Source organism: Macaca fascicularis, chromosome 11 (genome assembly GCF_037993035.2).
Source record: "Macaca fascicularis isolate 582-1 chromosome 11, T2T-MFA8v1.1".
NCBI classification, from domain to species: Eukaryota; Metazoa; Chordata; class Mammalia; order Primates; family Cercopithecidae; genus Macaca; species Macaca fascicularis.
The window spans coordinates 46,781,484-46,804,656 of record NC_088385.1 but is presented as its reverse complement, the minus strand read 5'-3'; the positions used below and the strand labels follow the sequence as shown (position 1 = coordinate 46,804,656).

General features: G+C 33.6%; 1 protein-coding gene across 5 annotated transcripts in view; it reads right to left on the bottom strand.

Annotated features, from left to right (window-relative positions):
* Positions 1 to 23,173, bottom strand: part of LRRK2 (leucine rich repeat kinase 2) — a 146,025-nt gene that overhangs the window by 51,634 nt on the left and 71,218 nt on the right. For 4 of the 5 annotated variants that reach the window (XR_012419730.1, XM_065524029.2, XM_065524030.2 and 1 more), the window contains 12 exons: positions 19,707 to 19,800; positions 18,488 to 18,674; positions 16,649 to 16,830; positions 13,950 to 14,179; positions 13,413 to 13,540; positions 12,003 to 12,221; positions 8,484 to 8,685; positions 7,356 to 7,444; positions 2,503 to 2,690; positions 1,484 to 1,638; positions 513 to 659; positions 170 to 361 (listed from right to left, as the gene is read on the bottom strand). Coding sequence is in view for 4 of the 5 variants with exons in the window: in XM_065524029.2 (XP_065380101.1) it covers positions 170 to 361; positions 513 to 659; positions 1,484 to 1,638; positions 2,503 to 2,690; positions 7,356 to 7,444; positions 8,484 to 8,685; positions 12,003 to 12,221; positions 13,413 to 13,540; positions 13,950 to 14,179; positions 16,649 to 16,830; positions 18,488 to 18,674; positions 19,707 to 19,800 (2,013 nt within the window). In the remaining variant the exon portion in view is untranslated. Of the gene's footprint in view, positions 1 to 169; positions 362 to 512; positions 660 to 1,483; positions 1,639 to 2,502; positions 2,691 to 7,355; positions 7,445 to 8,483; positions 8,686 to 12,002; positions 12,222 to 13,412; positions 13,541 to 13,949; positions 14,180 to 16,648; positions 16,831 to 17,139; positions 17,297 to 18,487; positions 18,675 to 19,706; positions 19,801 to 23,173 lie in introns of those variants that run through there. The other variant, XM_074005905.1, reaches the window with a different exon arrangement.

The following is a 23,173-nucleotide window of genomic DNA, read 5'->3' as shown; positions in this document are numbered from 1 at the left end:
AGATTTTATTGATAATAAATATAATCCAGTTTTCTGAACAGTCCCTATAATTGAATATACTATTTTTCAACTCATCCGTTATGAATAAGAATATTTACATTTAATAAAAGTCATTTTGTAAGTATTGAAGGATCACATAAACGCATTTGTAAGTTGTTTCAAAACATACCTTCCTCTGCTTTCTTCATCAAGTCATCAAGTAAGATTTTTTGATGCTCTTCACCATCATTAAAACTATATAATGCCCATTTCTTCAACAGAGTTTCTCCTTCACCACAAATATCAATCTCCAGCAACCCAGGAAACCATTCCTCCATGAGAGAATCAATGTGGTCCACAACTTGGCCCAAAAGAATACAGCCTACATGATTGAAAACAGAGCTCAACGTCTTGTCTAAACCTCATACTGTCACAAAGCTTTAAAGTAAAGGTTTTTTGTTTATATACATATATGTTTTTAAGTTTAGATTTCTTTAGTGTTACAATTGAAGCATTTAAATTGATTTCCTTACCTTTTCTACCAGAAGGAACTGTAATTTTTAAGAAACTCTCTGGGTGATTGTCTAAGACTTCAGATCCTACCAGACAATAAGCTTCAGGAGACCAATTTAAGTAGATGCCTTGTCGCCAATACATTCTGTTTGGGCGAAGTGCTCGTTCTAAAAGAAATTTAAATGGATCCAAATGGAGCTGTTTGTTAACTGCTTCCTAAATTAAAGGGAAAAAATCTACTGCACACACCACAAGTGATTGTAATACAGATCTACTCATTTTGAAAGAAAGTATTGGGTTGTTAACGATATGAGTCCTCATCCATATCTATTAAATATTTTATCCATAACTTTACAATAAAACCAGTTAAATCCCCTGTAGATTAAGATCCATTTCAGGTTGATGCTGTTAAGCAGTTTAATAGGCTCAACCGATGACGAAAGAGAATCACAAATCAATCCTCATAATTTTCAAAAAGAAATTGATTGTGCTAAACCCAAAACTTTCTGAACTTTTTAATGCAATGTAACTACCTATATGTTGATTAATTCCAATCAAGATAAGGTTTATTTTGGAAACCTGTAACACCTGTGTAAAGCTAATTTTAATCCCCAAAATGGTATTTTCCCTTTGCAGTACCAAAATGTCTCTATTTATTTTAGAAGAAAGAGTTAGCATTATAAACACCGGATTTGCTCTTTTCTTTGTAAATGGCTTAGTGGCTGTGCAACAGAAAAGAGATAATCACACTCCCTACAATGTAATCACGGCCAAGAGCTGAGTGAGCACCTAAGGAGTTTTCTTCCTGACAAATTGGATGAGGTTATATGTGCTTGTGTATCTTTACGTTGCCTACTCCAAGGTTTTATGAGCTTATTTTCTAATTCTTCAGCTGCCTTCCAAACAAGTAAACTCTGAGAAAATGGCATATTACTTTTCATATGCCATCTCCCTAATTTCTCTAAATATTAAGTCTTCATTAAACACTCACCTCTCCCTGAAAGCATGTAAGGTGAAATCTCAAGTAATCGATTGATTAACCTCGACCAAAATCCCATTGGAAAATAAGGCATTTCATATAGTCGGATGATAATTTCAGAGTTCTCACAATGGGGAAGCTCTATCACAGGCCTGTGGTCAGACAAACTAAAGGCAAAAGGACACTATGGTTATACAGCCTCACAGCATACCCAAAAATGTTGAGCAAATGATTTTACTGCTTAAAATCAATGAAGGTAACCACTCCAAGCAACTGTAGTCTTTTTGTAACATTGTTTCACATGTTTTTCCTACCCCAAAAATTCAGAGGTCATTAATCAATTCAAATGCATGCTCAGATATAGATGCATGAAATATTTTTGGTAATCCCTGTGCACTAATACATAAATTATTATAATTAGTTATGAATAGACAAATGTAATCTTACATAAATCCTGAAAAATACATGTCCTAGAAAAAAAGTGTATATTTATTTTTACAATTGGCTGCATCCATCAATGTAATTTGCACATTTCAACATCATATTACTTTATAACATTTCCCACTTGCTTATAAAGCAGTAGGACAGCCAAAGTATAGGCTAAAACTTAGGCATCCACTATGATGCCATAAATGCTTTTAAAATTCTGTTGAAAACTCACTATCTTCTCAGAACTTGCTTAATAAACTCTCTCAGTGTTGTTTAAGAACACACACGTACATAAACAGGGACGCACACACCCACACATACACACACACACACTTATCTCTAATATTTACCTTTCTTAAATAATTTAAACAGTGATAAGTCAACTAGTAACTATATATATAAAATAAGTTTTACTATATCTTTAAAGTGTCAGATGCAATGTTTCATTCCAAAATAAATATGTCAGCAGGAAGTTTACACTGGAAGCAAAATATATTTATTTATTTATTTAATACATCTATTATAGACTACAGTTACTTTGACAATTAAAAGAATAGATAGTGAATTTCCATGTAGTAATTATTTTTTAAGGTTTTTTTTACCTGCTTGGAACCAGCAAATATTCTTCTCCTATTGGCAAAGCAATCTGGAATTTTTCTAGGAGCTTAAAATACTGTGACATGTAGTTCTTTGGAAATCTCCTTTTCTTCGAAAGAAATTTTTCCACATCTCTACGTGAAATAATTCCCTTAGGGTGTTTTGGACAACCTTCCACTTTCACTGTCAAAATCTGAAAGATTGAGTCATAAATAATCACTAGAATTTATTTTCTGAAAGGTTGCAAATTTAAAGCATTTTAGGTCTCTTTGCTCAGTGAAAGTAGTCAGAAAGATTTTAATGTTTTCAAGTGCAACAAAGTACCTAATTTCTCTAAGCAACTATGTGGCCTAGAAGCCCAGAGGGACATTCACTCTCAAAAAAAAAAAAAAAAAAAAAAAAAAAAAAAAAAAAAAAAAATTGTTAAAGGAGTTAATTCAGATTGGAAATCATTGAACTTCTCTGGAACCAATGAACATCAATATTTCCCTAGCTTCAGTGAAAAAATCAATCCAATACCTTACTTCTGTTTTGCAGTCTCATCAATAATATATTCCCAGGAAAATGATCTTCCAGAGAATTATCAATACAGGTTTGAAATAGAAATATTCTTCACATTTATATACTAGGAGAGGGTTTCCATGAATAGGAAGACAGACGGTGTAGTAGAGTTTCATGATTCTCAAAGTAACTACTGCATTTTGATGGATTCTACTTGCAGTGTCTGGGTCAGTAGGTCTGGGATGAGGTTTGAGAATCGGCTTTTTTAGCGAGCAACCCTGATAATTCTAACACAGAGATCATACTTTGAGCTTTGATCATTGTCATGGCAGTTAAAAATCAGAACCCAGATTCAAATCCAGGCTCTGCTACTAGCTGTGTGACCCTGGGAAAGGTATTTGATTTCTTTAATGCACAGCTTTCTTCTCTGTAAAATGAGACAGTAAAAGTAATCGTCTTAGATTGCCCTGAGAATGAAATAACACATGCAAAGCCCACAAAGTACATATGACAAATTTTAGCATATTTATCTATATATTCCAATTTATTTTGCTTTTCAAATTCACTTTAAAAAGAGGTTTGTATTTAATTTTCTTTGGTAGATCTATAATGTTCAAGGAATACTTAAACAGAAGCAAACATTATTTATGCTATCATGTAGTTGGGTGAAATACCAGGTTATAAAGTCCTTAGGCCCAAGGACTTGTCTTACCCATCTCTGTATTTCTATTTTGTTTGCACAGTATTTATTAAATCAATGAATGCATGATTGATTGTACATATTGGTATTTAATGACAGCGTGCAATGGGCCTATAAATAATAAAAACTGTTGTTTAAGACTTCTCCCATGTTGTGTACTTTATAGCAATTCCAGATTGCTGTTACAATTCAGGTGGTAAAGAGAATTGTTTGCTCTTTCAGTGTTTTTTAAGTGCTAAGACCTTTTTTTGACAACTCATCTCCAACTACACTTCATATTTTCTTCGTAGCACCCACTCAACATATTATATGTTTATTTATTACTTCTTTTCTCTCATTTGAATATTAGCCCTATGAACGTAACTCATAGGCCCTGGAGTCAAACGACTTGGTTTGAAATTCTAACTCTACCTCTTCCTGAATGTGTACCATTGGGTAAATTATTCAACCTCTCTGTCAATCAGTTTCTTCATCTGTATCACAGGGGTTAATAAAATACCATTTGGAAGTGTTGCTGTGAGAATTACATGAGATAATCTTTGAAAAGCACGTATTAACCTCATGTGTGTTAGCCATTATTATCTAGTTATTCTAATTTATTTTACTAAGATACATTTATTTTTTAAAGAGTTTGTGCTTGATTTTCCTAGTGGATCTATAGCATGCTACCACTACTTGCAGCAGAAGTTTCCAAAGATGGACACATCATTTCTATCGCTATACACAGGTGCTATTCATATGGAGTCTATTTCCCTTCCCCTTTATTCTGAGGTAGGTTTGTGGTTACTCTGGTTACTAGAATGTAGCAGAATTAATACTTTCACCAGTCCTCGGCCTAGCCTTTAAGAGGACAGAAAAATTCTGCTTCATTTCTCTTGGTAACCAGCCACCATGAAAGATGTCCAATTACTCTGTAATCACCACGCCACGAGGAAGCCCAACCTAGCCATACGATAGGCCACATGGAGAAGCACCAATACTCCAAAAACGTGCACGTACCTTTCTTGCACTTTCCAGCTCAGTTTACTGAATGAAGCCAAGTGAATGACCCTTGCCAATACCATGTGGAGCAGAACCACGCAGCTGAGCCCAGTCAAGCCACAGAACAATGAGAAATGATAAATTGTTCACATTTTAAGCCTCCAAGTTTTGAGGGGGTTTGTTACGTAAGAATAAAATCTGCAACATTATCTTGACTTTATCACCTTTAAAAGAGCTCCTAACATTCCTTCAACCTAATAACCTGAATAGCTAACTGATGCCTTATTCAAGGAAAGAGAATTTTCCAAATTCCTTTGTATTTCTCCCATGTATTTTTATCAAGGTTAAATTACCATATAAGCTTTTTAATGTTCCACCTGATTAATTCAATAGGTCCCTTTCATATCTCTTTTATCATACAGTTAAATGAGTCTTGTAAGCTTCTACCTGCCTTAATGGTACCTTTTTAAAATTAGTTTAGTGACCTTACAGCTCGGGGCACATAGAGTGGGTGGGCTCATTAGAGCTTCTGCACCATGAAATTATTCGTGCCCTTGCCTTGATTCATGAAGGTGAATACTCTTATTTATTTTTGCTAATAGCTGTCAGACAAGTTGCTCTTGGTTTCACTTGATTATTTAGAGCTTTCATTTCCTTTAAACCTTAGTGAGAAAATGACATTATATTTCAATTTATTGGCATAAATAAAAATGATGGTACTTCTTTTTTAGGTTAACAAGAAATTTAAATTATCATTTTATTGACATTTTAAATCTGTCTTTCAAAGTAACTTTGAGTGGCTCAAATTAACTTAATTTTTACTTACGTTATCATATTTATAACTATGTTAATGAGAAGAACTTTCATGGATTTTCAACTTAATTACTCCACAAAATCTTTAGGAATTTTATTGCAGTCATAGTGAAAATCTGCATTTTTTTAAAAGGGGGATTCTGATGCAAACCTCTTCCTTATTCTACTGTACAAGATATGCCCACCCTAATGTTCATATGTGTGCGGTTTCAAGTGTTCCATAGTGACATGGAAACACATCACTTTAGGGAGCAACTATAGCGTTTCCTTGACTATATGGAGTTGAGTTACCTCCTGATAGCTACCATGCGCCAACTAGGACAACAAAATTGCTGGATATATTTAAAACTTCCTTTGCTGTACAGGATGCAGCTACCTACACATCTTTTTTATTTGTGCCCATAAATGACACACTTTCCAAAACTACGTGAGTACCTCTTTATAGTTCTGAATTTTTTAAAATTTCCTAATTAACATTCTTTAAATTGCCAAGTAGATCCAATATAAAATTAGCTAACATTTACCCCTCACTTACACTGAACTAGGGAGGCAATATAGAGGACAACTGTTATTTTCCTTATTTAAAAAATAAGTAAACAAAGGCTTAATGCATTAAGAAATTTCACAGAACTAATAATCAATTACCTCAAGTAAGTGCAGTGGGTCACATTACTGTCTCCATTATCGTTTAATAATTGAGTAAAATCACACGATCCATGACAATATGTGTAGAAGGTTGAAAGTCTAATTTAAAAATACCTCCCAAAATAGCAATAACTAGCATACTGCAAATAATCACTGACTGCAATGTTTCAATATGCTCTCGAGTTCCATGGTACTGGATTTAGCCTCGACTAAGTTCTCTCTTCACAATACCTTCCTTTTTTTCCTTAGATGGAATTTAGGAACAATTATTCAAGACTGTCTGAGTGAATTTAATTACCTTTATGGTTTAATTGGAAGAGATATCTCTAATATAAAAATATATAATAATTTTAGGGACTCGGGCAGCCACATGCAAAACTATAAATTTTACTCATCAACAAATCAGAAGCTTAATGTTTCTCAACTAGGGTCATTTTCACATTCTCCAAGCAATATTTAGCAATGTCTGGATACATTTTTGCTTGTCACAGCTAAAGGATATTACTTACATCTAGAATATAAAGGCCAAAAATGCTGCCAACATGCTACAATGTGCAACAAAGAATTATCTGACCCAAAATGTCATCATGCTGGGGTTGAAAAGCCCTGAGGTAGTATGCTTTGCTCAAATGGTCTTTTATGTCAAAGCTACAGAGATGGTTTATTGTAACTAATTAAACTCACTGGTAATGGATTACCATTCGGAGAAAAAAACATTTTCCATGTGAAATATAAGAAAAAAACAGCTATAACCAACGCCATCCAAAGTTTTCAAAATCATAAGCATTTAAAGTTCAGATCATTTCACTTAAGTCAAAACTCCCCTCCATGTTATCTAGATAGAGGTTTCACAGGCTCAGCAACCCAATTTTCTTCTATGTGTTTACCCCAAGGATTTCCACAAAGCCTTCGTTCAATTGACTAATTCAGTAACCAAATCGATGACATCATCAGGATCTAGTAAAGCAGCATGGGACAGAGTGTTACAAACATCTGTATGTGGCTGGAAAACCAAGTCATGGAAGTGAACTCAAGACATCTTTCCTTCTTCCATGAAGTTCTTCAAGTAGTCTTCTATGTGAAATGTTCCACAGTCTTCTAAATTCACAAAAGTTTCTGCCTTAACTAAACCCAAACTCTAAAATGCTCAATGCTCTGGGCGCCATCTGTTCTATGCTTTGACCATAACCCCGTGCCACAAAAATAAAAGACACCAACCTGTGCCATGATTTTACAAAGCCACTTGGGTTCCACAAAATACAAGTCACTTAACTGCAGTGCTGGGTCTTGAAAATGAAGAAGGACTCCTGTAGTAAAAATTCATCAAACAGTGAAACATGGAATGTAGAACAACTATCAAGGGGCTTTAGAAAGAATCTAGTCCAACTTCCTCATTTTACAGGTAAAGAAATTTCAGCATACCTAGTGGCAGAGCTGGGACTAGAAGCTGTGCATCCTATGGTCTAAAGTCCCAATATTATAATGGAGTATTTTTAAACTACATAAAACAATCATATATAAACATATTTGAGACACTGACATGCATTACAAAGCATATTTCATGCATACATAGAAATTCATAATTTTCTGTTTTGCTTGCTGAATAAACACTACAAAGACATGTTTTATTTTCAAATACAGATAAGAAACACAGCATATTTCAGCATACCTTAAGAACAATGGGGAAAAGGAACAGATCATAAACCACAGGAAGCTATTTTTCACACAACAGAATCTAGGGATCAAAAGCAGCTTCCCAGTCACTTACTCTAGTACTATCAAACAACTCACACATTTCTGGCAAAGTAATATGATCAAGTACACAATTAGCACTGAAGTTGGTTTGAGAATTTTCATCTTTGAGACCAATATTTGATGAAAGAGAGCTAGATCTTCCACTCAGCAGCTGCATCATCTCAGGGAGCCATTGATTCTCAAAGCGTCCCAGTTAGACCATTCCAACAATAATTCCCCTTTGCAATATAAAAATAAGTTTCACATGCACTAAACTCATTTGACATTATGGAAGGATATGGTTGTGCTTGGGGTTCCACAGCTCCTGAATAGTACAAGTAAGTTCTAGAACCCAAATATTTTAACTCCCACTCAGGGAATCTTTCCACTACTTTACTCCTAGGTGATTTCTAAATTTGTTTTCTTACAACATGATACATGATTTATCATCCACACACATGATGATCCTCCAAAAAGAAAAAAATCAGTGCCCTATTAAAGAACTGTATGGATATTCTCTCAGCTTTGAATGTAAATTCTATACAAGATTCAGAAACACTTTTATAAGTTATTACAGCTGAGCTTTGAAAGTAAGGAAAGAAACACACAAACCTGATTCATTTAGAAAGTGAACTGCGTGAGGAAGCTCATTTTCATCTAACTGCAACTGATTTTCTCTCACTAGTTGTAATAATCGTTTCTGGTCAATTACAGGAAATTCAATTGGCACATTTTTACGCTCCGATAAAATGATTTTCTCAAGTTCTACATAGCAGTCTGGAATCAGCTGTCCAACAACAGGCTGATCTCGGATCTATGAAATTACAAATGACAAGCCGTAAAAATCTATTTTATTCGTGTATGTGTCAAATGGTTGGCAAATTCAGTGCTAACAGTTTTTACAGAAACAGATATGTTATTCAGAAGTACATTTTTAAATAAAATCAAAATATAATAAAAAGCTATTTAGATTGTAAGGAATAAGTACAATGAAATTAAAATAGGAAAACTGTTGATCCAGAGGCAAATTAGGAAATATCAAATAAAATGGTATGGAAATGTTTATCTTGCTACACAGAAATTCCATGGCAAAAATCAAGATAAATCACTAACCATAAGAAAGATTTTTTATATCTTAAGACATTAAACTTAATGTGAAACAGACACGCTAGCATAAGATATCAGTACAAATTACAAGAGCTTTTGGATATTATATTTTAAATATTCAAGGTAAAACATTAAATTTTGTGCTTGTTATTTGTAAAATGTTATATTGATGGGATGCATATATCAACAGTGAAACCTGGAGACATAAGATCCCACTCAAGCTATGTTGTTCATGGAGTATTTGGGAAAATGAGAAATCATCTAAACACCAGTGATTCTGCTAGGAGAGGATGATCATTGTTCTGTTGCTTTTAGAATCTAATCACTGTCTACAAAATGAGAAATGCATAAAAGAAGATTTTTTAAAGAATGGGCTTAAGAGGATAGTTTCTATAATAAAAGTATCTTCCAAACATTTTTTAAAATATAATTTTAAATAGAAAAGCAACTCTTAATAACATCCGCAATGCCTTTAAGAACCACCAGATGGCAAACTCTCCCTATTTCTGGGCCTATGGAAATTACATATTCTTTTCACCTGAAAATAAGAAACAGCATTTCTGCTTAAATTCTTACACTTACTACAAACAGAAATTCAGCACACAGAGACAAAAAATTAACTTGGTCTTTTTCATTTGTGACTAAAACCTTAAGGAGACAACCATAACCATTACTTCTGTATTTACCTGTAAATGGTTACTCAAGAGACTGTTTTCGTGTATCTTTTGACCCAGAGAATTGGAGATAATTTCACTAATCTCCACTTTTCATGTTCCCTCTCAGAGTTGTTCATAAATTAAGATGAAATGGAACTTCAGATTGAGGTTTATGTTTTAATCCAAGGAGGGAAACCTCCATATAAAAGTAAACAAGAGTTCTCAAAGAAAGCAAATCAAGTAGAAACGGGATGAGTTTTAGGGGACTAGGTCTCAAAGCCTAAAGGGATGCCTGCTCTGCTAATGGGCTGAACAAGATTAAAAGGAGTATTGTCGGCATTCAACTCTGTATTGTCCTGCTTCTCCTTTCAGCATGATAATCAGTTCACTGACAGGCTGAGTCAAAAAAATAAAACTTAAAGTGTCTGCACAGACACATGTTAATAAGGTTGAGACAGAAAAAGATTAGAGAAGAGCTAAGATCAAAGGGAAAGATGAAAAATAAATGAGAGGACAAAAAAAGATCTCTAATAGATTAAAAGCTGCTCTTTGAATTCAGGTTGAAGCACCTCAGGGAAGAAAGAATTTTCAAGTTCTGGCAGGCCCACAGGCCCTGGGTCCTCCGAAAGAGTCACTCTTCTACAAAGCAATCAAATGAGTTTTCAAACCATTATGCCAGAATGCTGCATCCATTAGCAATATATACTTTTCTTTCACTAATACTGGTATTTCTCAAAGCATTTGTTTTACTTCCTTGTAAAAAGTTGTCTTCAAAGTTGATTTACAAGTGCCAAAAGGAAATCTGGTCTGATTTATTGGTAATGATATCTATTAGACAAAAGCAGTATTAATACAGCTTAATGAGCCATCTTATCTGTGACTTTGCATCAACTAAATTCAGGCCTTTTCAAAACAAACTCGTCCTCCAACAAGTCTTTTTAAAGATATGATACATTATCTGACAGCAATGACGAAAAGGGAAATTATCAAAATATTCTCAGTAACAACAAAGTTTTTGAAGTATGGGTATAGTCTCAGAAAAAAAAAAAAAAAACCTCGATTAAGAGATTAACTGGATGAATAAATTTTGTGTATTTGTTTTTCTTTAAGTCATATTACTTTCTAATTACATGTCCAACAAGAGAATAGGAAAATCTACAAATAAATAATGTCATTTTTACATGACATTACTGTCTATCATCAATAAAACCTTTTAATAACTATAATAAATGTGTGCTGAAGGACACGAACATACAAATTCTCTCCCCGGACACCGCAAAATCCATCACTTTTACAAATGGCTCATTAGGTTTTGCAGAGAAGCACACATAATCTATATAAATGGATTATGTAAGCTAACTGGCCAACGCGGAGTTATAACCAAGGTGACTATATAATTTATCATCCAAATTGGAATGCTTTTGAGAATATAGTGGGACACTATTAATAATTACGCTGGTACTGCCCAGGCGAAATAGGACTCTATTTATCAGCCAGGATCTTGATCATTAGTGCTAATGAGCTAAGCCAAGAGGGACTAAGTGAAATTCATCATTATATTTGTCATATGGAACTATCAAGGGTATTTTTCAGTACAGTTTACACCACACTCCCTGTAGATCCCAGTGAATATTTCTTTTTCCTGCAAGTATTAAAAAAAGAGGGTTGTCTCTGATAACTGATTTATTTATGCTTTATAAAGATTTGGCTTACCAGAAGAGAATTTTAAACATTTAAAACATAATTCCTAAAATAAAAAGTCCATTTTGTATGAACTAAGTAATTAGTGAGATACTACCGAAAACCAAGTCAGTGGTCTTCATGACTAAATAAAACAGCTGCCTCACAATACAGAGGGGAAAAAAATTGGAATGGGAATCACCGTGACAAAATACATGAAGGAGTGGCACAAAGGATCAAGATGTCCATAAAATAGGAATTGCAAATGAAAGGAGCAAATGGAAAAATAACAGTCAAAGAATAATAGAAGAAAGATGATCCCAAGACCTCAGTATTCACCTTTACCCTTGGACTGAACCACCACTACAAGAAGTTGGATGAGAAAAGACATCAAAAACATTTTCTCAGATTCTCTCTCAGAAACATTTTCTCAGTATCCCAGAAATGTTCTCTTAGTTTCTCTCAGAGTCCTCTAATTATTTTTTATTCCCATTTCTATGAATTAGAAATGAAGTCTGGTATAAATAATTTTAAAATGGAAAAGACTTTAACAATGCTAACAGCAACGGGGAAAGAAACCCCACAATTTTAAGTGAGTTGCTCACTTCTCAAAATTTCTGACATTTCTAGACAGTTGCATAACATGAGAATTAATAAATTACATTTCTCTACCAGCCTACCATGTTACCTTGAAATTAAGGCTCTCGTATATGATGGTTTTCCGAAGTTTTGCCAAAGCATCAGATTCCTCGGTGGCATTCACAAAGTGGTAATCTCGTATAGCAGGGAACCCTCGCTTATTCAGGAGTTCCTTGGTGATTTTACCTATGCAGGCTTTGCGCTGCCTCTCATCAGAAACATCCAAATGTGTGCCAACGAGAATTACAGGGGAAGAAGAAGCGCGAGCCTGGAGGGAAAGACACAAAACCCTCTTGTGTTTGCTTTCAAATTGGGCCTGCTCACATTCCTGTTGATATTTGCTTTCCATGACATTCACTTGAGTGGAAAAGAGAAACTAACAGACTTCAGAAGAAGAAAAGAACAACTGTCCTTTTTTCCTTAAACCTAAGAAAACAACGTAACCTCGACATTTTAAAAAATCATTTTTAGGCTTTCCTTAATCCAGTTTTTATCCCTTTTAGGTAGCCTATATAATGGTAGTAGCATAGTTTTCCTTTCTCATCTTCATGCCTTAAGATGAGTTATCCACTCCTAAATAAAACAAGCATTTCATAAATCCACAAATTATATCAAATTAACGTCATATCATGTATATTTTCTCTTCCTTATCTGTGAATTTAATCTTCTAAATTCATTTTAAAGTCATTCAATTTGGAGTCTACAATGAAAGAATAAAAGCCATTCAAGCAAGTATGACTGCCACTGTAATATTTGCTCATGTTGGCTAGCTGTAAAAAAGTTAATAAAAGAAACATTAAAAAACACCCAAATTACAAAACAAGCATGTATGCAGCCAAATGACATGGTTGAATATCCTGACACAAGCCTTTTTAAGGACTTTGCTCACAGAAGAGCTCATTGCAGCATCATGCAAGCAGCATTTTAGTCTCAATTCTTAAAAGCCACAGTGTTTGAAGGCATAGCTGACAACAAGACAACAAAGGAAAAGATACAAAAGCAACAAAAGGGAGATTCCAGACATAACAGCATAATAATCTGGGACCACTTAAAGGATACAATCTGAAGGATTTCACACTAAATGGCCCCTGAGTACGAAGTTGATGATATATATAGATTGCTTTTCTTTAATATAGCTTATTTTAAATTAGAAAAATTTAGATTTCATTTAAGAAATAATATGATTAAAAAAACAGTTGAACATATATATTTTCAAGTTTCACAGCATAAAAGAATTTCGGGTTATCAATAACATTCACCAATATGGAACATACCATTTTCATGTTATGATTTAATTACTCTGAAAGTTTCCCAACTCAAAACTTTAGTGCTTCTTTTAAGAAAGTATTTAAAGAGACTGAAGCAACTGTTTGCCCAAAATAAATTAACGTGTACACACACACACACACACACACACACACACACTATTTTCTATTTTCAAAAGATCAGAATAAATCACCTTTATATTGAAGAGCCAAGGCTTCATGGCATCAACTTCAGCCTGTCCTTTGCTAAGGTCATAGACAGCAAGGTACAATGCTCGCTGCGTCATAAAATGAGGATGAGTGCTATAGAATTCTTCACGACCTAAATAAAGATTAGAGACAAATTTTTTAAATCTTTCAAACAACAGGCAAGAACTCTTTTTAAAAAAATATCTGGGGGAATAATACTATTTTTTATTTAGCATACTAATAAGAGAAAAACAACAGATAATGTTTAGAGAACTATTCTGGGTTTTTACAAGAGATTGACCACTTTTAGCATATATGGCACCAACCGATCAAAATACCTAGCACCGTATTGTTACCAACATATCCCTCCATGTTCTCCTCCATTCTGGAGGCAAGGGTAAAATTAGGAGAAGTAAAGGGCTTTGGAATAATTCTATACAGTATACCAGGTTTCTGGATATTAGAACAGAAAGTTCAGTTTTTGAATCCCTGTTCAAAACAAATGGTAAAAGTGAATTTTAAAATTCTATAGAAAGAAATACCTGCAAAATCCCACACATTCAGAACGAGATCTCTCTTTCTTTTGCCTCTTATTTGGATAGGCCAGTCTTTCACATCTATGCCAACTGTGGCACTTTGCATTCCAAGATCTGATTTCTTGGTTTTCATTAATTGCTGCAACAAGGTGGTTTTACCACTCCCAGTATTTCCAACAACCATAAGTTTCATTCGGTTATAGGGCACAGCCTTTTTTAACCGCTGCTGAAGAAACCTAGTATTTGAAATATAAAAATAAAATAATAAACTATTGAAAAGTACACTTAAGATTTAGGTGAGTTCTTTTGCATGTCACACTAGTCTAAAATATAATATCCAAAAGACTGCATAGCTCATATAACTAATAATGTACATGTCTTTCAGAGTACTGTTAATGCATATATTTTGCTAGACATTTTAGTGTGGTTGATAATATTTGGTAAAATCACCAAAGAAAAAATGTTACACTAGCGCCAGAAATAATCAAAAGGCCAAAATACATTTGCAATACTAATTAGAATACGATATGCAATATATATACATCTAAATATACACACATATACATACATACATGTATACATATTTGAATTTCTTTAAATAGTATGAAAAGCCCTGTAAATTACAGGCCAGGTGTGGTAGCTCATGTCTGTCATCCCAGCACTTTGGGAGGCTGAGGCGGGTGGATCACGAGGTCAGTACCTCAAGACCAGCCTGGCCAATATAGTGAAACCCCATCTCTATTAAAAATACACAAAATTAGCAGGGCATGGTGGCAGGCGCCTATAATTCCAGCAACTTGGGAGACTGAGGCAGGAGAATCGCTTGAAGCCAAGAGGCGGAGGTTGCAGTGAGCCGAGATCAGTCCATTGCACTCCAGCCTGGGCAATAACAGTGAAACTCAATCTCAAAAAGAAAAGTAAAGAAGAAAAGAAAAACCCTATAAATTATAAAGTATAAAATTTCACAAAGTCCATATGACATAGAAACAAGGTATACATATATGTATACTGTTATAATAAAGCTTGATAACAAGGTCATATTAGTTACATTATATATGTGTGTATATATACACATATATGGTATATATGATGTATAGATATGTATTCATATATATCACATATGCATATAATAGTATATATGTATAGTGAGATCACCTTACTTCATAAATAAATAAATATAAACTATTATACTATCAGCAACTGTTAACAAGCTTTCATCCCTAATGATCTTAATGCAAAAACTGAACTAAATAGAAGTGTTTAGGTAGCTTAAAAACTACCTTTAAACTAATAGATTTAAAGTGTTATAAAAAATATAATGGATAGATAAAGATACATTTTGAAATATGTTAAAATGTTGCCACAGTCTCAAATTAGAGAAAAAGACTAAATCATAAGTCACTACATCGGAGTAGTGACCAATTCATTCCTATTACTAATAAGAATCTCACCAACATTCCTGATGATATGACCAAAAAAGATTACTTTTCTTGATTTATTTATTTCTTAAGAATGCACCACTATTCGAAAAATGGCTTTCTTCAAAAAGCAAATGATGCTTACAATTTCTAACTTGCTCCAGGTCTTTCTGTCTTCTCTGAAAATGTTAAACATGTTTAAAAATATTTAGATATATATTTTGATAATACAGTATAATACACTGAAAGCTAGTTCTACTAAATGTTTAGTAAGAATTGAACCAATTTTTATATAACCATCTTTTCCAGTTTCAAGAGAGAAAAATAATTGTGTAGGATGAAGGGTAGTCACAATTAGCACAAAAGTTAACAAATTCTTTCCTTTAAAATGAAATCAAGCTCAGGAGGAGTTCAGAAAACAAAATCCTTCCTCATAAAAAGAGATGAAGTTAAATACAAATTTAAGAGATTTTAGGCAGAAGAGAATGAGTAAGTATAAATCACTGATAATTAAACAATTACTAATTGTATGCCAGGCACTGTGTTGGGTGCCAAGATTTGAATAGTGACTGAACACAGCTATAGTCTCTGCCTTGGGGGATATTACAGTCAAGTTGAGAGGTGATGACAGAAATGAGGTCTGCAATGTTCATACAGTAACTGTGGAAAAGGGAGCAAAGGATTTTATGAGAAAGTAATAAGACCAATGTGCTGAAAGGGAATAAAAAGGGGGATAAAATCCATTATCAAAGACACTTAAAGTGCTTAGAGTGTAAAGACCAGAAACAGTGATACTTGAGAAGTTTTGGTGCTTTCAAAACTGATCAAGGTGAGTAGATTACTCATCCTAATGGGCAAAATAGAAGTTAGTAATTTCATATGATGTCAGTAATGATAATACTTTAAGATGTAAGAGGCATATGTTACCTAGTTGCTATATGAAATTCAGTGTGAGAAGTTATTAAACTGTGCTATATTTCTTTAGATTGTGTAATCGAGAGACCAAATCACAATACTTATTTTCTTTTAGAGTCTACTCCAGTGAAAAGAAACAGAAGGAGGAGAAGCTGCTCTCAACATTAGCCTGGCTAAGAAGAATGAAAAATCTCTACAGCGGCACCACAGAAACGCATTCATTAAATGAAAGGCAAATGACACAGCATATTAATGCCAAATATTACTATTCATTTTTCCCTAAATTGTAACAATGTACGTCCATCAAAGTCACAGAAAGTAGAAAATCTGAAATAAATTTAATAAAAACAAATAGAAAAAAAAAAATCTAACCTTATGATGTCTTTGGCTTTACATCCTATATGTTTAAAATCAAAGTTAAGACGCAGTTCATCCAAAGGAAGATCCCATATTTTGCTTAATTTCCCCATTTCATTGGGAAAGGATCTTAGTTCCAAGTTGTAACTGACATCCAGAGATGTCAGATTTTCAAGACAGCCAATCTCAGGAGGAATCTTAATGGAAAAAAAGGGGCAAAAGCTGTTGGTGGGAAGGAAGAAATGTATTCTGCCAAAAAACAAGATGATAAGAAACAAGAAAGGCTCACAGATTCCATTAGCAGCTTGCACAATCTTTCAACAGAGTTCTAAAACTTTCCAAAGGTTTGTCATAAGTTGTCAGTATGTGTTTAAAAACATGAAAACTTACATATAAAAACTTACTCCCAAACAATCTATGTCACTCATCTGTAATCTTAAAAAACCCCATCTCCTTTGGTAACATACTTCATCTCTTCAAGACATTGAAAGTAAGGAAGTTCTTACCACAAAATGGATTTGGTTATCCAAATCCATTATCTGTGGCTTCATTCTGCTCCTTCAGTAAAGGAAAGAAGACCTAGAGTCACTACAAACCTGCATGCAATTTAGTATTCTCAAAGTAAAGCAACATGCTTATATTTTAGGCGGCATCCTAATTGGAGTGATTTCTCTTCTGTTCCAAATTTTTAAGTAATATATACTGTATTTATAATAGAAAACACTCATTTGCTGGCAAAAAATCAGGTAGCAAAATATATGCACAGTTTTTCTGAACCTCACAGTGTCAGACACTTACTTCTTTTGGTTTTGTAGGCAACACGCTAGAACTTGAAAAAAAAATATTTTCTGAGACAAATAGATTATCAGTTTCAGATTTATAACAGAGAGAATGGAGCAAAACAAAAAAGATTGATCCATTAGGGTGATAGGTAGCATGGTGCAGGAATGCAGAAATTTAAGAATGTACCAAAGAAAGCTGAAAAACAAGTAATATAGTACACAGGCCAGCAACAACTTGAGAAAAATGGAGCATCTAAGAGTCTGTTAACAGATTGGACAGAGATTTAGTGATACAATGACACACAGCATAACATTAATCTATAATTATGTATAATTCATATAATCCTTAAAAAATATAGCACAAAAGTATTTTTTAAGGAAATTACGCTGTGTTACCATATCCATTTACCATTGGGTAGGCTTAGAACTTATTTAAAAACCAAAAAAATTGAATAGTATTGATATTTACAATGCTTATTTTGAATTTATAATTATTAAATGACATCAACTACTATTCCATAGAACACTCTTTATGAGCTAGTACTATAAAGAACTGTGTATTAGTAAAGCATTCTAAGTTTTTTTGTCATAGTTAAGTAACAGTTAAGAGTAACTTGAGTTAATCTATAATATGTTATATGATAACATCACACGTAATTTGAAATGAATATTCTAATAATTTTTACTTTGTACAAATGTTGGGTAGACAAATTTATATCTAGCTGTTTAGCTTTCAGATTGAAAGGTTCTGATAAGTATTGTATATTGTTTTATTGTTTAGTGGAAATATTACAGCTACGAGTTTTAAATATTTTCAGAAGCAGATTTTTTTAAATTGTCAGTGTGAGAATAGAAATTAAATTAAGTGACACACCATTAGTAGTTGTTCTTATTTTTGAATTTAATGGAAATCTGAATTTATAGTTGACAGGAATTTATAGTTAACAGGAAGCTTCTAGTTTCATGAAACTGGTATTTAGAAGCTAAATATCAGTTAAAATGATAATTTGTGATGATGCAAATCATAAAGTATATTTTTTAAGTGGCAATAATTTTAAAAGTGACATCTTACCTCTTTCAGTTTATTGTGAGAAAGATGCAGTTTCTCTACTCTAGACCATAAATACGCTTTTTCACTCAAGTCCAAGATGCTGATCTGATTATGGCTAAATAAGAGTTCCCTTAAGTTCAAAGATTTCCAGTGTGCAGGACCTGGTAGATATTGAATATCATTGCTGCTCATATCTAAAGACCGCAAGCTAAAACAATACAATGGAAAGATGTAAATCATATGAGTATTTCCAAAATACATGAAATAACATCACAAATAATTTTCCTCAGGGTGAGAATAAGGTGTAATGTCAAAACTAGCATTATTGACATATGAGTATGCATGTGATTTGAGAGCCTGAAGTTGAACCACCAGAGTTTAAGAACCATGAGCTGGGCAAGTTACTTCATCTCTTATGAAGTGGAGATAATAACAGTGGCTATTGTAGGGGATTATTAGGAAGATTAAAGAGGCGAACCGCTGTAGAGTAGTTAGAATAGTTCGACACATTCTAAAGCTAGATGTAAGTTAGCTATTATAGGTTTGTGTAACACTCTCTATGGCTAAATTATAATTATTATTTCCCTAAATATGAGCTCACAGAAGAGTTCATTGCAGCATCATGCAAGTAGCATTTTAGTCTTAATTCTAAAAAGCCACAGTGTTTGAAGGAATAGCTGACAGCAAGAAAACAAAGGAAAAGATAGATTTACACATATATTTTATGAATTTGGTTTATCATGTATGATATAATTAGAATTTAAGATTACAACACAATCAAGATCGAATTAATGCCTCAATTTAAAGTTAACAGGAAACTTCTGGTTTCATGAAATTAACCAAAATACCTCAAAAACCTGGAACTACATAAACTTGCCTAATCTTCACCCAAAATTTCACTCAAACACAACTTAAGCATAATGTCAAAGTTAAGGGTATTCTGGCAACATATCAAGTTAAAGTGATAGCCAGTATAATCTCATTTCATTATACTAATACAGCAATTAATTAAACAATCCTAAGTTGTTTTTACACAATGATCCACTAAATTAATATAAAAGTTTCCATTTTAAGTAATGAGTTGGGTCTTTTATCTAGTGAAAATCATTCATACATACAAAAACATTAAGCTAAGTAGGTTTAGAAAGCAATTACCTCCATATGACTGAATCGAAATCATGTTTCTAAAGGTTCTGTTCCAGCTGATGTGCTTTTAAAATTAAAAAAACAATAAACTTACTGTGGAAGATTTAAAATTGCTTCTGGAATACATGTAAATTTGTTTTGAGATAATTTTAGGCTTGTCATGGAAGGAGGCAAGAAAGGCATAGCAGCTAAAAGAAAAAAAATGAGATAAACATTTTAATCATTTTAACCAGATTTCCATTAAATTCAAAAATAAGAACAGCTACCAATGGTGTTTAATTTAATTTAATTTCCATTCTCACACTGACAATTTTTAAAAATCCACTTTTAAAAATAAAGTAATAGCCTTAATACTTCCACTAAACAATAAAACAAAATGCCATACTTACCAGAATCTTTTAACCTGGAAGCTAAACAGCTATTTAAATATAAATTTAACTACCCAACATTTGTACAAAGTAAAAATTATTAGAATATTCATTTCAAATTATGTGTGATGTTATTATATATCATATAGATTAACTAAAATTACTCTTAAATAACTATAGCAAAACAACTTTGAACACTTTACTAATATACAGCATATTATAAGGACAAAAATTATTTATAGTACTAGCTCATAAACAGTGTTCTATGGAATAATAATGGGTGTTATTTAATGAAAGTATTCTTTGACCATATAATCTTAAGAGATTGGGAAACATTCGGTAAAATAAAGTAAAATATCTGAGTTCTCAAAACTCTGTTGTATTTTATGATTTTTTTTATTTTTTACTTTTTTATTTTTTACATTATTATTATTATTATTATTATTATTATTATTATTATTATTTGAGACAGAGTCTCTCTCTGTTGCCCAGGCTGGAGTGCAGTGGCACAATCTCAGCTTAATGCAATCTCTGCCTCCCAGGTTCAAGAGATTCTCCTGCCTCAGCATCCTGAGTAGCTGGGATTACAGGTGCGGGCCACCATGTCCAGCTAATTTTTTGTATTTTTAGTAGAGATGGGTTTTCACCATGTTAGCCAGAATGGTCTCGATCTTCTGACCTCGTGAACCGCCCGCCTCGGCCTCCCAAAGTGCTAGGATTACAGGCGTGAGCCACTGCGCCTGGCCTATTTTGTGAATTCTTAAGAAGGAAATGCAGTATGAGGTACCTCCAAGGAATAAAATTCTGTGAAACACAATTTGGGAAACAGAAAATCACACAGCCTGTTTTCTTATCTGTAAAAGAGTGCAGCTAGATCAGATGAACGCTGAGATACGTGAAATATCTACAAATCTACGGTTCTGTGAAAATGGCTTGAGGAATTAGTTATTAGCATTTTCAAGGTTAAAAAATACGGGTTATGATTTATCTAGACAATCTTCAAGGGTCAAAATGTTCCAGGACACTCCCAGAAGCTGTCTTCCTGAGAAGCAGAATGATACATATTATACCTCACCTATTGGCAAAATAAATGAGTAGAAATGATTCTCCACTTAAGACTTCAGAGTCTTGAGTTTCATATGTTGTATGGAAAACATTCATAAGGCCACAAAACTAAAACTATATTTTACATGGGATTTATTTATTTATTTATTTATTTATTTATTTTTTACAGAGTCTTGCTCTGTCGCCAGGCTGGAGTGCAGTGGCATGATCTCCACTCACTGCAACTTCCGACTCCCTGGTTCAAGCGATTCTCCTGCCTCAGCCTCTCTAGTAGCTGGGATTAGAGTCACATGCCACCACGCTTACTAAAAAAAACTAAAAATTTTTGTGTTTTTAGTAGAGACAAGGTTTCACCATTTACATGGGATTATTTTTTAATGGTTAGTGGTCTTGCTCAGATGTCACCTCCGTGGGGCATCTTCTCAAATGTAAGACCACTTTTCAAACTATTAAGCTTGTGTAGTGCAAAGCAAACAGATTTTGAACTGGGGCCCATTCAAACTTTCACAAGATAATTAATTACATGCACCTGTAAACATCACACAAAAAAATCTCGCTGCTTCAATTTCCTCAACTGGGCAGAGGTCATACCTGTCCTAGGTACGACGACCATTAGGATCATTGTGAGATTCAGCTGAGATGACACACTGACCATACACAAGCTTCAGGGTCATTTTGGATGCTCCTCTTTCCAGACCCAACTTAAATGTCACAGGAACAGAAAGGCTTCCCTGACTCCACAGTCTGAATCAGATTCCCCTGAGGTACCACAGAGCATCCTGAAACTTTTCCACAGAAGGTACCACAATATAAAATTACATTTATTTGTGCCATCATTACTTAATGTTTGTCTGTCCTCTGAACTTAATCACAAGTTCCTTAAGGACAGAGACCAAGTTTGCTTTGCTTACTAGTGAGTGAGTGAATCACTCTATCTCCAGTTTCAGGATCATAGTTAGAATGTGGCCAATATTCATGAGAGTAGGAGGAAGGGAGGGAGGGATAAATGAGGAAAATACTATCCAAATTAAGATGGCTTTGATCATTATTAGTTTCTGAAAGCTCTGACAAATTAAAATACCATTAATAAGCAGTCAAGCCATATTCTGCTATTAAATAGAATTAAAAATTATTTTACTGAGTCAGGTATAGAATAATCACATGGGTGGCAAGAAGTGAGTATTCTCTATGAAGGAAGATAAAATATGGGGAATTCCTGTTTATTATCATAAAAGTATTTTGTTCCTTAATATTAAAATGTTCATTTAGGATACAAATGAACATAATTTCCTCTATTATTTCATAAGCTAAGAGAATGCAGGGGATTCTACAACTTTTAATAAAAGTGATGATAATAATTTGCATTATTGTAATGTCTTGCAAAGCACAAGGGCTGATTGAATATATATTAACTTCACTAAATTGAAAACTATTAAATGATTAATTTTGTTTCTAACAACAGCAATAAGAGTAATCATATTTATCATACAAAAAATTGCTGAAGAAACTTCAGTATGAAAAACAGTATTTCAGTATAAGGATGCCTTACCCAGCTCAGGCAGTCATGTTTAGTTGAAGACTAAAAGGAACCACAGTGCACTACACAGTAGGCCAAGTAACTATCATTTTAACCTCTGACAATAAAAATGTGATAACTTTGTTTAAATTATAGACTATTTTTAGAGCAGCTTTAGATACACAGAAAAATTGAGCAGACAGTCCAAAGACTTTCAATATATCCCTTCTCTCACCACCACTACCCCACATATATTTTCCCCTGTTATTAACAATTTGCATTAGTTTGGCACAGTTGTTCCAATCGATGAGCCAATATTTGACACTTCATTATCACTCAAAGTCCATAGTTTACATCAGGGTTCATTCTTTGTACTGTACATTCTATGGGTTTTGACAAGTGTACAATGGCACGTATCCCCCACTGTAGTATACAAAACAGTTTCACTGCCCTAAAAATCCTCTGTGCTTTACCTATTCATCTCTCCCTCCCCTAACCCCTGACAACCATTGATCTTTTTAATGTCCTCATAATTGTGTCTCTTCCAGAATGTCTTATAGTTGGGAACGAATAGTATGTAGCCTTTTCAGATTGCCTTCTTTCACTTAGCAA